Below are 15,962 nucleotides of genomic sequence, written 5' to 3'. Positions count from 1 at the left end.
CAAAATCCTAACCAATTTCGGGTCTCCCCATTGAATTTTTGAAGCTCCAACTTTGGTAATTTAAAGTTCCTTTTCGTGGAATTTTCTAAAATTCCAGGTGTAATTACAGGAGTGGAATTCACCATTTTGTTTTCTACTTTTGTTTTTAAACTGATATATTTATCACGATATGTTTCATTCGTGTCAAAATCAGCTAAATATTCACTTTCGTTTTGACTTTCCAATAAAAGTTCGGAAATTTGTGACTGAACTTCATCTAATCTGTTGAATTTTCCTTCCAACTGTAAGCTCAATACTTGGAGTTGATTAACTTACACGTCAGGCTTTAGAATTTCAGCATCTAAAGCATTGGCAGTAATCGTAAACGATTGCCTTAGTGGCTTACGCTTTTTTAATAAAATTTCCATGATTTTTAAATTCAATATGTCCAATATATTCAAATAATAAAGGATATAATCAAATAAATCATAAACTCACTTGATAAATTCCAATACGAAATCGATGTTTCGTTTTCAACCGTTGTTTCGTTTTCTTCAAATAGCTATTCCGTCCTGTCAAAGGACGCCAATTGTTTGAAATTAGATCAATTTCTTTACTTACTTAATAACTTCGGACGAATCGTAATATATTTAGCAGAGAAAACCTTTTTAATTAACAACGAACTATTTTATTTAGCATTCTAAACATATCAAAAAGAATAACATCCCATGCGTTATCACGCTCAAAGTAATATGTAAACAACATCACTGTTGCCACAAAAAATCTACATTATAACGAACATATTAAATTATTGTTCATTAACTGAGTTCGTGCACGTTCCTGAACAGTGGCCAATGAGAGAAAATAAATTTGCGCATGCGTGGATGTGACTACAACTTTCCCGCGCTTTTCTCCTGCTTGATTGATTTCCCGCGTTCTCTCTGCTTGTTTTGTGACAGCAAAACATTCTGTAAAACGCCGCTTCGTTTTAGCTTCGCTCTGATTGGTCGACTCTTATCCCAAACTCGGCGTAAAATTGAAAACTTTGAATCCTATGCCACGAGCCCTAAACCAGATTTTGTGACGTTGCACAGACTGGTTGCCTTGGCAACGGAGCTCGGCTTTAACCACTTATGCCCTTTACGCTCCCGTCTGAACGCAGCTTTAGGGCTCTTACGCCACTGAGTTTAGTTTATTTTAACTATTAGATTATTTTCATATTCAAGTCATTTTTTATGCAACTTTTATGCGTTAGAATTTTCAGAAAGACATATTGCAGAGTAATCTTGTAAGCGATCTCTCCTTCCTTACCACGTGCCTTCATGTTGTAATTGAAAGCACGTTCGGCTGAAAAGCGGGAAGTCTGGAGTTTGAATCGCGACAAGAGCACTGCTGACTTTTCTTGTTTCTTGTAATGATAATTACCCGATCACTCTAAAATCTTACTCCAAAACTTAAATTAGGAAACTATTGTTTGAATTGTTCCAAGTTCTGTTGGCCTTTTGGAATACAATAAAATCTCTTACGTGAAATCGCCCTCTGATGCCAACAAATAATTTTGATGCCGAACGATCCTTTTCTAAACATATGTAATCTTAATAAAAAAGAAATCACTGTATGAGCTGTTTAATCTACAGAAACACCGTCCAATTAAATAAGTTAAGAATATTTAGGATTATTTTAATTGTGAGGGTAAAACACGCGAGGCTATTTGCCTAAAGAGGGAATACATCCGTGGAGAATTTTGTAAGGAAAGCCGGCTCGTTTTCACGTTATATATGAGGAAGGCTGATAGATAGGTTAAGCTATAAGGTATTTCTCCAGCTTTCTTAGCATGCCTTCGTAGTGTAGTGGTCTGCCCGCTGGGCGCGTATTTCAGAGATCCGTGGTTCGATTTCCGGCGAGAGCGTTGCTTATTTTTCATCTTTCTTGCTTCAAAATAACCTAACATCTCTACAGTGGCGCCCGAACTAAAAGGTAGTGGATGATGATTCTCCACACCCAGGATTTGCTCATTTTTCACTTTTTCTGCTTTAAAAAGAAAACAAAAAAAAAAAAAAAAAAACTAATGTCTCTAAAAAAAATCTGAAAGGTTTCAGATTTTAAATTACGTCCAAATAGGCGTTTTTTTTAACGTTTTGTGTGTTACCTTTATTTATTAAATATCATGTTCTTTGCACTTAAACGATAAAATTCAGTTCAACAGCAATGTCGCAAAATAATTTTAAAATGAGCATATCTTTAGAATTTGCGATACACAGTTCCGGGCGCTGGAGATTAAAAGGTTTTGTTCCCCCCCCCCCGTAGAGTGTTGCCATTGTTCGCTTTGAAGTTCTTGAGTTTAGTCATCAAAATTTCGGTAAAGGTTTACAAAATATGAAATCGATAATAAAACAAATTCCAAATTTCAAATTTGTCTTCCACATGCCCATATTCGTAGGAGGATTACGTCATTCAAAATTCGATGGCTCTATGTACCGTTGTTTTATCACAATGCGAGAAATAGACATACATTTATGCAGATTTTTCATTATTTAATTTCTTGAAATATTATGCGTGACTCTAACACTTGATGGCAACAGTTTGAAAAGTGAAACGGACATTTATAGTGATTCAACGCAAAATCGCAAAACGAAAACAAAATAGTCCTTTAGGGAGAAAGCCCCTTTGGACTAATAATGTCTCTACAAGGCTATTTGAATATGTGCGACAAAGTACATGAAGGTTACATGCTTAAGCATACGGATGGTTTCATGGATGACTTTCTAAGGGAAAAAGATTCGTATGCACGTTGCAAATGGGGAAAACCATGAAAAATACGTGTTGGCCATGAAAAGACATTTAGTGTACATTTTACATTACTTTTTTTTAGTTGTACAGCATATAATAGTGTAACACGCCTCATCGGTACTGTGGTTAGCGTTGTTCGCTGTCATACCGTTGAGTGCGGGTTCGAATCCCGTAGAAGGCTTAGACGTTTGCAATTCTATAGTGTCTTTGCGTCACGGGGGCACGTAAAATAGAGAGAAAGGAAATTTCTCTTGAGTGGTTTGCTTGGTTTGGTAAGAGAGGGTGCAGACTTTGAACGCGTCCCGGGGGGGATTCTTCTTCAAAACTGTGGTGGAACTGTAGAGACATTAGGTATTTTTTTAAAGCAGTCAAGATTAAAAATTAGCAATCGCCTTCGCCGGGACTCGAACAACGGATCTCTGGAATACCGGCACAGCGTGCAGAACCACTACACCACAAAGGCACGCTAAAAAAGAGGGAGAAATACCATGTACTCCCCCTTTTAAAGAGCGACTGGGGGTTCTTAGGGGACCCAGTCGCCAAATCCTGGGTGAGGAGAATCATCCTCCAACACCCTTTTTTAGTTCGTGCGCCACTGTAGGTATTTTTTGGAAGCAGACAAGATGAAAAATGAGCAATGGCCGAGATGAAAAATGAGCAATGGTCTTCGGCGGGATCGAAACACGGACCTCTGGAATAGCGGCCCAGCATGCAGAGCCACTACACCACGAAGGCACGCTAGAAAGGCGGGAGAAATATTTAATAGAACTGGGAAATGTCCTGCTGTTAATTATATGCTGCTTGAGTGGTTTGGTAGTTAGTAGTTCTTTGCTCCTGACCAGTTTAAAATTCCTAGACGTTTTCTGATTAGGTTAGACAAGGAAAATTATTTGCCTTTGTAAAATAGATGCATATATTCTATATTTGTTTTGTGGTAGCTTCTTAACTGTGATCGACCGGGTTCCATGTTCGCTGAATCATTACTCTGAGATGGTTGTTGCAGTCGTTTAATATAACATATATTTTTATCATACACAATGTATTTGTCGGTATGTCTGTAAAGAACGCTTATCGGGATAAGGAATAAAAGTTTGAATCTCTTTGGAATTGTTTGAATTCTTTCGATTTTTCAATGCTAACTTATAAAGGCTTTTATCTGTCAACAGTTTCAACTAAAAGAACCAAAAATTGCTTAAGTGCTTTTGAACCATTGCTTTTGAAAATTGCTTTTGAACCATTTGTGGCAAATAAAGACATTCGGATGAAGTTTCTTTAAACTATGCAAAGAGATAAATTGTGCAATTCTTGAAACTATGGGAAGTTAAAAGTTTAAAATGCTGGAAATAACATTTGGTGGATATTATGTAACCGAAAAAAGAAGTCCCATGAGATCTCACAGTTTACTATTAAAAAATTAAAAAATATGTAAAAAACGTTAAAGAACTGAAAAGTGCAAAATATAACTTTTTTTTTTTTTTAAAGATCACTTTGGGCCCTGGCGATGCGGTTCGGAAGGTCTTCCGACCCTCTTCCCCTACTATCAGTTTCTCGATAGGACTTTCGGTTTGGCCGCAGATTTAGAGTGTCCCCTGCCGCACTGATATTATACATTTAAACATCAGTACCTTCTCGGGGATTCGATCCCGGCTCCTTCGGGATGACAGTCAGCGTCGCTAACCACTGTCCCGGTTGGCCTACACCGAAAGAAGTGAAAAATAAATCTAATTAAAAAAAATGATATTAAGTTTTAACTACAATTATTATTTTGCGAAGTTATTAAATTTACATGGCATTCTTTTCGAGTTTAAATGATTGTGCATGATAAACATCTTAGCTTAAATATCATGTTTCTAATCCTTCTCTTAAATCGCACAATTATAAATGTAAATAATTGTTTTGTCCTTGAACATTAAAACAACTTTTTAAAAACTCGGCTTTCGAGATTCGCTATAGCAACATAACATTTAGTGTACAAGAAATTGGCTGACATTAAAAATTTCATTATATCCGGTATTCATTGTAAGCCGGGTTCGTTATAGCGAGTTCGACTGTATTTGCATTTTAAGTAGTTAACTTTCATTTTGTGAGTCTGAGGCGATAATAAATTTCCCCACATTATAGTCGTCACTTAGCATTACGTCCGATACTCCTGTACCATACTTCAATTCTTCTGTCACCCAGTTACAGCATAGGGTGTTCTCCTGAGTGAATTCCTTCGAAGACCATAATTTGCCACCCTCTACTTCATTAGCAGATGCAAATCGCTTTGCGGACGACCAATAGCTCCTTTTCGAAAGTGAACATCCTCGTCCTCCTCCCCGTCTTTCCACCCATCTGAGGTCAATACGCACACATTGTTACTTTAAAAGCTGGTTGAAAAGGGGTGAAGCTTTGCTGGAGAAAATTAGGTTAAGATTAGTGCAGATGCATGTACAGCGGGTATGATTGTCACTGGGCGGTGACAGGCGGTGACAAATGACGTCATAAAGGGCACCGCCCAAAACGACGGGCCCCATTTGCGCATTCGACCGATTCAATGGGCCGATGTAATCAGCATTGAGAGCTTGCTTAATGTTCTTTTTTTTTTTTTTTTTTTTTTTTTAAATTTCTGTCCAAACCAAAATGAAAATGCACTAAATTATATTTTCATCATTTCTTTCCGAACTTCACTTACGGTTTTATTTATATTCACAATACGCATGGTGTAAAATACAGTCAACTTCTGATTAACTAAGGGTTGATTAACTGGTCTTGTCTAAAAAAATTTAAATTTATTTACTGCGGAACAATGAAAAAAGTAACTATCACAAACCAGTAGATTCCTTTTATACACAGTACTTCTATGTACTCGCAATATTTTAATCTAAAGAAACTGAAATAAGTTTTTTAGTTTTACAACGAGGAATATTTACTCTTGCACTCCTGTGATATGTAATCTAAACTGTAGAGTTTACTACCTAATGATTTTAACATTGTTCTCTGGGCAATTTAACAACTTTATTGTGTGTTTAAAATATTAAAGTTGCAAATCTTCGACTGCGGTGACCTTGTACGGAATTTGCGATAGTTGCATCGTTAAGGAGAATTGCAGCTGTGTTTTTTTTTTCCTCCACGTGCTATATTCAGCTGTTTTTCTTCTTTTATAAAATTTATTATCTCTTTAAGCTGCAATAAAGGTTCGTGTTTTCCTCTTCATATGCCCATATAATTACAGAAATCTTTATGAACCTATCTAATCCTTATCTATATAGCAATATCACACATATGTTGCATGAAACCATAAAACGAAATGCATATTTATGTACTTAGACATGTGTACATTTATGTATATAATACGTTTCTTAACGTACAACCATCTTACCAGAAATAAATTTAATCCCATAAAATAACATAACAAATAAATTACTTCGGAGACCACATAATTTAATACATAAAATCGACAATTCGGGGGTCGACAATTCGAGACCACTGCTGTATGGTACACTCAAGTGGAAAAAACACGGTGTTCTAACATTGAGGAAAGTCGTAGTCAAATAGACTCCATATATAACCGCTAGGTTTCGATTCTTAGTTCGAAATATTTTGAGCGATATATTTTTAGCAGAATTTGGGGGGGGGGATAAATAAGCTGTATTGAAGCAAAAGACTAAAAATTCTTCTCATTTCCAAATTTCCAAGGTAAATTTGTAATAATAATAAGTTAATAATGAATCTAAGAAAATAGTAAATTAGTTAATAATAAATCTAAGAAAATTAAATTTTTATTTTATTTAAAAACCACCATTACATTATGAGAGAGACATTGGGGTAGACAACATCAAGAAAGAGAGTTCATGTAAAAGATTACAGTCGTGGAAAATGTTTGCTGCGCAGTAGCTGATGTTAGTTAAATTGTTCATAAAACATAATATAAGTTAGAATAGAAGAGAAGCACTCTAATGTGACGATCAAAATCGCAATAACAACCTTGTATTTCGCGTACATAGTGAACGTTCTTCAAAATTTCAGTTTTGTTCTTTAAAGAAGGGAAACTCAACTAGAGTCAGCCTTGAAAGGCATTCCTTATAAAACTAACGTTAAATTGAATTTTAATCAAATTTAATTCTTTTGAGAGCTGTACAAATTTTAAGTACTAATATTCGGAGCCGTAAACGCTTAATCCATAGGTATACAGGAAGTCTCAGAAATCTGACAATAAGTTTGAACGCATCGTGTGATGACAGTGTCATAAACAGAAGAAGTAAGACTGTACCGCTGAAAAATTAAGGCTCCAAACACAGGCGCGGTAGGCAATGATACCAACCAAAATCCCTTTATTATCTTAAACTGCTTGCGATTCCGAGTGCTTCTTCAATTCTTGCTAGCTTTAATGCATAAGGGCTACTTCGAGTCCTTGCAGTAGGTTTCTCTTTGTAAGAGTCTCATCACATGTAGCGACCTGCAACACTTTTCCGAAAAACGAATTTCTCTAGTTTGAACAGAGAGGTTTTCTAACTAAAGTATGTGCTGCGCGTACGTACCCGCAACATTTTACGAGGCTAGAGAAAATTTTTCGTCCACATCTCTGTCTCGTGTAAGAAAGGAAGGCGACTATATACTTCTGGTAGCTCTTTCTTTGCCTCGCGTGAATCAACAATCAGATTGTAAGGAAGCGAAGATTCCAGGAAATGTTTCTTTCGACACGCAACTGAGCGTAGCAAGTAGGTTTCACAGCAGTTGAAATAGTCCTGTAGTAGCGCCTATTCCAGGACAATAATGTTGCTTTAAATTCACATGTATCCCGTTTCAGGATCCCACGATCATTCTGCAATGCAGTCATGTACGCTGAGACTGTCACTTGTTGTAGCATGTTACACGCCATCGTGTTAACGATATAAACTGAGGCAGACTACGCCTTATCTGAAATGAGGAAATGGAGTTAAAATCTCATACAGAATTTCATATTTCCCCTCTGCAGTAATATATTGCATTTACTTAAAACATGTATTAACCATATTTCGGATTCTGTATGTTCAACTGTTAGGTAAGTGAAACTGTAGTGAAAATAGTGAGATTCAAATAAGCGCTTCTTAATAAGGACTTGATTTATAAAAGAAGAAAAGCAACAGGGAAAAGTAAATATTAGATACCTAACTCCAATATGATGTTATACCGCGTATTAGTAAATGTTCTTTACAGGACTTTATTTCCTTAAATATGTATCCCAGACATGTACACATTGCATAAAAAAGGGGGAACAGTTATATATCTCCATTACTCTACTGGGCCGATTGGCGAAATTTAACTTACTCTTTTCATGTCTCGAAAGCATGGCTTAGGCTACCTTAAAAATTATATGTTACACTCTTTTAACATAGGTATTTGGACATAAAATCCGAATTTTGTGAAATGACATACCAATATTTTTCCATATTTCGATTCTACGACCAAAATTATGATTAATATTAAATTTTGTAAAATTTGGTGAAGAACTAACCGAAAAATTTTAAAAATATATCTTGGCACACTTTTTTTAGTTTAAGCCAAGAATAATTAATTCATTTGGCGAAATTCTTAATTTATAGCAACGTATTCCTCTTCCACTTTTATCATTGTGCAAGAGTAGAAAAAAAGGTGCATCATTCATACTTTCAAATAATTTTAACAAAGTGCGTAAACTACACTTGGCGTTCGCTTAATAACAAATATGTCAAACTGCAAAACGTGCCAGCATATGAATTCCTGTATATCTTCCGAAATTTTCAATAAAAATTTATATTTTATTTACAGATATGCCTACAAACACATCTACTTTAAGATTATGGTAAAAATTTTATAACTTGTAACTCAAAACAGTTTTCGAAAACTTTGTATATTTAACTAAGAAATACAAACTTATAAAACAAATCAGAAAATAGCTGCAAATTTTATTTGGATTGAAACTAAATTTCGAATTGTGAAAGAAGGAATCCAGTAAGTTTAATTAAAGCAGAAGTATTAATAAATATATACCATATTCAATTAACATCGAGGAGCTAAAATTTTGAGAGCTAACGTTTTAAAAACTAGTCCTGCGATTTTTACGAATCGAAATAGGTATATCACGAGTAGTTTTTAAAACATTAGCTCTCAAAATTTTAGCTCCTCAGTGTTAAGTAAATATGGTATATATTAATAAATATATAATTCTTAGATTTTTGAGATTTGAGGAGCTCAATTTTGAGAGCTAATGTTTTAAGAACTACTCGTGTGATCTTTACAAAACTTGGCACTTTAGCATAATTTGAGTCGTAGAATCGAAATATGGAAAAAACTGGTATTTCATATCAGAAAATGTCCGATCTTGGGTCAAAATACCTATATTAGAAAAAAACTATGTATAAATCTAATATATATCCTATGCCGCGCTTTCGAGACATGAAAAATGCAAGTTAAATTTCATCAATCGGCCCAGTAGAAAGGAAGATATAGAATAGAACTGCCCCCTCCCTTTTTTTTTTTTTTTTCGCAAGGTGTGTCATCAGTTAAAAGTCTCAAAAAGAAGGTATATATTATTACTGGTAGAATTTAAATTTAGGCGACAGGAGATTTATTTGTTGAGTAATTTCTACGTTTTTTGATTAGTTTTTTAATTAATTAAGAGGTAGTTTCTTTTTTACTTTCAATCGCCAATTCTTTGAACATGACGAGTGCTAAACGTTAAGAAGAAAATTAGTTTACATTGAAAGTGAAAGACATCTCACTGATGGTAGTTTCCTAACCTAATTTTCACGCATAAAGCTCTCAATTGGAAAGAGGAAACATTCTTGTACCACTAAAAGATCGATAATGCACTGTAGCTGTCAAGATTCCTTTTCAAGCAGTAATGAATGACAGAAAGAAGATCAATGCTTAATTTTTACAACTTGGTAAACTGATAATAAAATAACTGAAGAATGGCAAAATACCAGTTTTGCTTGCGTTGTCCTAATCTATTTTAACGGCTTCTCGCGGATCATTTCTTTGTATTTCCGTCTTTTAATCAAGGGTGTATGTTTTTATGGTACGACATGAGCAACATTGCGTATTTTGTGACATTTGCTATTTTTTTAAATACTAAGAAGTAATTTAATAACAAAATATTTTTTGTTTCATAAACGATCTTTTTATTAACAAACACGTGAAAAAATTACCTACATGCATTTTTGTTCTATAGGACTTTGGGAAAAAAATGGTCATGGCCTTTCTTTCTTTAAATGATAATCCTAGATACGTGTATTTTAATAATTTTCAAATTAAGGTACAGAATTTGATGAAAACACAGCATTAATCGGGTAGGAAGATCCCGTAAGTGCAAAATCTAACATTTTACATAATCCTTGAGGATAAAAACGTCAAATACACTCATGTCCATAAATTAAGGATAATTTGAAGTCACGCGGAAATCGAACTCTAAAATAGATATATCACCTGTAAAATCACTACACACATCTTCAAGAATCATATGCAAATTTCAGGAAGTAACCGGATGACACCGATGGTACGTCACAATGACGAGAGTGTAAGAGAGTGCTATATAAGGAATACAGGCAAAGAAGTAAAATTGTTCGCAGGCGCTTTATTAGCATTTCAGTGCAATAACCGAATAGCTATGACACAAAGGACACATTTGGATGATTTTTTACGTGGTAGAATTATCGGCCGTCTGGAATGTGGGCGTACCCAACTGGAAGTATCAGACGAACTTGGAATTGGCCAGAGTGTCATCTCCAGGTTTTGGCAACGATTCCAAGATGATGGCAATGTGAGTAGACGTTACAGCACAGGTCGCCCCAGAGTTACAACGCCGAATGAGGAGCGGTATTTGGCAGTTACTGCCAAAAGAAACAGGCGGAGCACAGCCTCAGACCTTTCTCGTCAGCTCTCTTCAGCCACTGGTACGACAATTTCAAGGCAGACCGTGTACAGACGCTTAGGGCAGATTGGTCTATATGCTCGTAGACCTGCCAGATGCGTTCCACTTACTGCAACTCACTGTCGCCTGCGAGTAGAGAGCATGCATTGTGGACACCGCAACAGCGGGCTTGTGTGCTGTTTCCCGACGAGTCCAGGTTTAGCTTGCAGTCTGATTCTCGCCGGACTTTCATATAGAGAGCTCCAGGTACCCGTTACCACGAAGAAAACATCATTGAACGACACCGTTACGGTGGTGCAGGAGTGCTCGTTTGGGGTGGAATTATTCTGGGTTCCAAAACTGACCTGCATGTTCAAATTGGAACCATGACACGCCAAATCTATCGGGACGTCATTTTGGAACAACATGTACGTTTGTTTCGGGACGTCATGGGCGCACAATTTGTGTTTATGGATGACAACGCCCGTCCTCACCGTGCAAACATCGTAAGCGAATGCCTTCAATCGGAGGATATCACCCGTATGGACTGGCCAGCATTCTCACCGGACTTGAATTCAGTAGAGCACGTGTGGGACTTACTTGGCCGACGAGTTGCAGCCCGTCAACCTCCTCCTACATGTGTACGGGAACTTCGGAGAGCATTGCTTTTTGAGTGGTGTAATATCCCCCAAGATCAGATCGATAATTTGATACTCAGCATGCCTAGGCGTTGTACGGACTGTATTGCATCGACAGGTAGACATACAATGTATTAACAATCATACCAACCATGTAATATTGGTTTTTTGTAAATAGGTTTTTTTTTTTTTTTTTTTTTTTTTTTTTTTTTTTTGTAATTTGCTCCAGGGAGAAAAAATCGCTAATCTTTTTAATAATATCAAACATATAGCATCTTTTTTTGCTGTTTACCTTTTGTTTAATAAATAAGCTTTACAAATAAGTCAAATTTGTTTTGCTTCTAACTCTTCCTTCGCCTGATTTTGCATTATCCTTAATTTATGGACATGAGTGTATATGAAATGTCCATTATGCTTTTATGAATGCCAGATAAAGTAAAATACTCATTATGCTTCTATAAATTTCATATAAAATTCTCATAGATTTATGTGCAAAATTTGCCCAGGAATTAGCAAATAATAGTTTTATGAGGATAATTACAAATTAAACAAGCAGTGCTATTTTACGAGCGCTATCATTAATCGTCGAAACGAACAACCGAAACCTGGCTGTTATAAATTGATAGCTCGCGCCGTTAGGTGGCGCTCCGAGCTTCTTGTCTCTGTTGATATTCTGTAACTTGAGTTTTTTAGTTTTCTTGATGGAAGAAAGAAGGTGTTAAGCCTAATAATGATGAAGGCGTGTGCTTAATAATAATGCTTGTAACCATTGTATTTGCTAAAATAATAAATAAATTCGTATCTATTAATAACGCAACGGAATAATCACGTACCTCTGGAATTAATGCTCTCTGAATGGTAATGGAATTCGTTACTACACTGGCAACGTTCTGCTTAGCAGTAAGCATTCAAAAATAATCTAAGTCAGCAAATTCATTCTTGAATACTGAATTTGAATGTATGGAGTGTTTTGTATTTAATTTCATAATGTATTTTACTAATTTTTGATTATGAAAACCACATAAAAGGTTAAATTTTTGTATTTACATATCTACTATGAAACTTTCTCACGAAACTGCGTATCTTATTTTGAGACACTGCTAATAAGAGTGTATATGTCTAGGATTGATATTTAAGGAAATTAAATTTCTAAATAGCTTTTCGATGACCCTGTGTGTAAGTTGATTGTTTTCATTAAATTGTGTCAATGTAATATGGCATTAAATTTCTTTACCATTTGTGTATGTAACAATTTACTTAACAATAATTAAACTCTGTTTGCATTATTAAAAAAGAAACAGTTTGTTCCACAATATGTGCTTTATTTGCAAAGAAACATCACGAAAACGTCAAAGGATTTTTTAAAAATATTTTAAAATGAACAATAATAGCATTCATAATATAAGTCCTTTTAATTTAAATTAATAATTAAGAAAATTTAAATTTAAATTAATAAATACCCGCATAAACAGAGTTGAATAGCTAGCAGTATATATATAATCCCTTCACGGAAGATGGCATTCGATTATATTAAAATTCTAAAAGAACAGAACTGTTTTTGATGATGTTTTGAATTTTTGAAGGTTCTGGAGATTTATACGCAGTAGTGTTAAACGTGGTTCCCTACCAAAGTAGTAAGTATACTCGCTGTAATAAGATTTAATAGATGCTTTCCTTGAGTTTAACAAAACAAAATCGGCAGACTATGACCACATTAGTAAACCCATGAGATGAATAACAGGCGAATGTACTTTGGTCTAAAAATATTTAAAAAATAGCAAATCTTTAGAATTACCGATACACAGTCTCGCGCGCTGGAGATAAAAATATTTCATTCCCTTAAGTGTTGCTACTGTTCACTTTGAAAGAGATGGGTTTTTTAATCAAAAATTCTTTAAAGTTTTACAAAATATGAAATAGACAAAACAAATTCGAAACTCCAAATTCGGGCTTCAAGGTGCCCATGTTCGCGCGGAGGACTATATTATTCAAAATTTGATGACTTTAGGTACCGTCGTTTTTTCACAATGCCAGAGAGATAATACATTATGCAGATTCTTCATTATTTAGCTACTTTAAATGTAATACAGGGCTCTAATATTTGATGGCAACAATTTAAAAAGTGATTCGCCGTTTATAGCGAATAAACGCAAAATACTAAAATGAAATTAATAGCCCTTCTGGGCAAATTGCCTCTTTGGGCTACTTGCCCAGAAGGTAACTTTGGGTAACATGCCATTGGGTATTAACAAATAATTTAACAAACAAATAAATAAATAAATAAATAAAATAAAATAAAATAAAATCTCATAAATTCTCCTAGCGTATTTTTTGGTAGCAATAATTATTACGAATATCCTTCCTGAATCTTAATTGTTTGAAAACCGAAGCCTTCGCTGACCTGTATGTTAAAATACCGAACCGTTCGAAATGGTTTTCGAGAGTCACAGCAATTTCCACCCTCCCCAATCATTAACGCATAAAGAAGAGTGAAGATTTCAAATGACATCATTTTTACTTCTAACAAGACAAAGATAAAAAACCAGAAATAAATCCTTTTAGGACAAGCTGTCTGCAAGAAACTAATGCAATGCATTTAGGGAAACTGCACCTGCTACTGCATGCCTTAGGAGAGGGAAGAAAACAACATCGGAATTTCGGCTGTTTGGGGCGGTTGTGGTCACCTTGGCGATATAGTCTTCATAAAATTAAAAATATTATTATTTTCCAATTGAGTGTCATTTTTAAAATAAATGAGTATTAATATGTTCTTTAGTAAAAGATGCATTTTTGCATAAATAAGATTGAAATCCTAACGAACCTTACCTGTAAATGCATTTGTGCATAAATCTAGTAATTTATATACTCGTTCTTAATATGAAATGTAAATATGTATTTGTATTATGTGAGCCGCAAGTTTTGAGCCTTAATATAAATATGTATTTGATATTATATGAGCCGCAAGTTTAAGCAAAAGTGTTATTTAGTATTATAACACAGAAACACAATATTTTTTCTCTTCCTTTTCAGGCAATGTATAGCATCCTTCTGTACTGAGAGAAATAATTTTTAGAACTAATAAAATATGTCTTTTCTTTTTAAAACTCTATGAATATCTATTTGCTCTAAAGTTTAAAAAACCTATTACACTGTGATTATCACTTTTCAAGTATCATTTTCTCATAATTTTAAATAGCTAAAGCTTTTATCGTTGTTTTCAGTCTAATTCTATTTATTTTTCGGCCTATTTGAAACTGATTTTTCTTTCTTCTATTCTCCAAATAGTTTCATTTAGGCTCTCTTGTTAACTTAAACAATAAGTTATATTTTTAATACTATAATACAATATATGATGTCCTCTTTTGGGTATCAGAATATGTGTTAAGCTATCCATAACATTCGTGAAATGTAGGGTGCTCATAAAGTCAGGAAACCTGATGCAAGAAATTTATTATCTTTTTACAATAATCAAATGACTTTTCATGTTTATTGGATGTCTTGAAAATGGGAGAAGAAAGGCGCCGAACATATCCCCTAGATACGAACATGATTACTTTATTACCCATATCTTTCTGCTTTTTATTTCACCTGCATATCTGCCACCTCGGAATTTTATTCATGTAGAGCTATGTAAAGGAGGGAATATGATTCAGAGATGATTTCAGAATTGTGAAAAAACTAGAAGTCTAATACCTTTAATCAGGAAAATCTATGTGGAATATTGCCTTGAAACTCTTCGCATTTAGAAGTTTGAGCGACATATCCAGCACTTATTGTAAATTCTTGAAAAGAGAAATGAGGAAACAGTGTCATGGTAGATCAGCTTTTCCACTCGACATATACAGATAAGATTATGTGATATTGAGTAAGCAGATTATTTAACAATTTTTGTTGTTAGAGTTACAAACCTCTCCTCTGAATATTGAAGCAGAATTTCTTGTTATTCTGCGTGGAATTCTATTTCTTATGCTGGCCTCTAAATCTTCCGTAGGTTTTAGATTATATCTGCATAAGCTTCTGCTTGAGTTAAGTTCACAAAAAAGTATTCAGCAGTTTTAATAATCCAATCCTAGACAATTGTGGCACTTTACCATCTAGTGAACAAGTTAATCCGTTGAATATTAAAAAAATTCTTAGATTTCAGCATATTAGGCAAATGCAATTTCTTTTCGAAGTTAGGATTAGGATTTCCTAACTTTATGAACACACCCTGCATAAAGCATTGACGAAACTTGCTGTTTAGGTAGTTTCGAATTAATTTAGTCCCCCTATTTTTAAAAAAGAGTATTCATCTGTTTTCAGACACCACTCAAAAGGCAATGAACCTTTTGTTCCAGGACTACGCCGAGACCACGATGAATGAGCTTCTTGGCTGGTACGGGTATGAAAAAGTGGACAGCCGTGACACCCAAGGTTTAAACCTCACACATTTTGCCTCCAAGAATAACTCAAACGCAGCCGCTGACAACAATAACTCAACAAATGGCATTTCACCACCGTCATCTGCCATGGAAGGCAGTGATGCTTCCGAGGACGTTGCCTCCCACCACGGTGGTTTGGAAAGCGCACCATCCAGACTGCGACCAGACAGCGTCAGCCCTTGTCCTGATGGTAAGTGACATTAGTTTTTCTAGAAATTCCTTAGTCTTTAAAAAAAGGGATAAAAGAAAAGAGTGCTGCCTTAGAAAAGAAATTAGCAATGA

At 34.9% G+C, this 15,962-nt stretch overlaps 1 protein-coding gene across 4 annotated transcripts in view; it reads left to right on the top strand.

Moving 5' to 3' along the window:
• Positions 1-15,962, top strand: part of LOC118190796 (uncharacterized) — a 320,601-nt gene that overhangs the window by 164,638 nt on the left and 140,001 nt on the right. Inside the window, exons 1-2 of one of the 4 annotated variants that reach the window (XM_035361581.2) lie at positions 11,994-12,117; positions 15,597-15,870. The exons of 1 other annotated variant lie outside the window; for it this stretch is intronic. In XM_035361581.2, coding sequence (XP_035217472.1) covers positions 12,115-12,117; positions 15,597-15,870 — 277 coding nt within the window. In that variant the 5' untranslated portion in view covers positions 11,994-12,114. Of the gene's footprint in view, positions 1-11,993; positions 12,118-15,561; positions 15,871-15,962 lie in introns of those variants that run through there. 2 more of the 4 variants (XM_085813894.1, XM_085813895.1) reach the window with 2 other exon arrangements.

The sequence above is a fragment of the Stegodyphus dumicola genome, chromosome 3 (assembly GCF_044657685.1).
Source record: "Stegodyphus dumicola isolate Sdum_Otavi_A_Nest chromosome 3, ASM4465768v1".
Classification (NCBI taxonomy): Eukaryota; Metazoa; Arthropoda; class Arachnida; order Araneae; family Eresidae; genus Stegodyphus; species Stegodyphus dumicola.
Note: the sequence above shows the minus strand (reverse complement) of the source record. Positions and strands in the feature narration are given on the sequence as shown.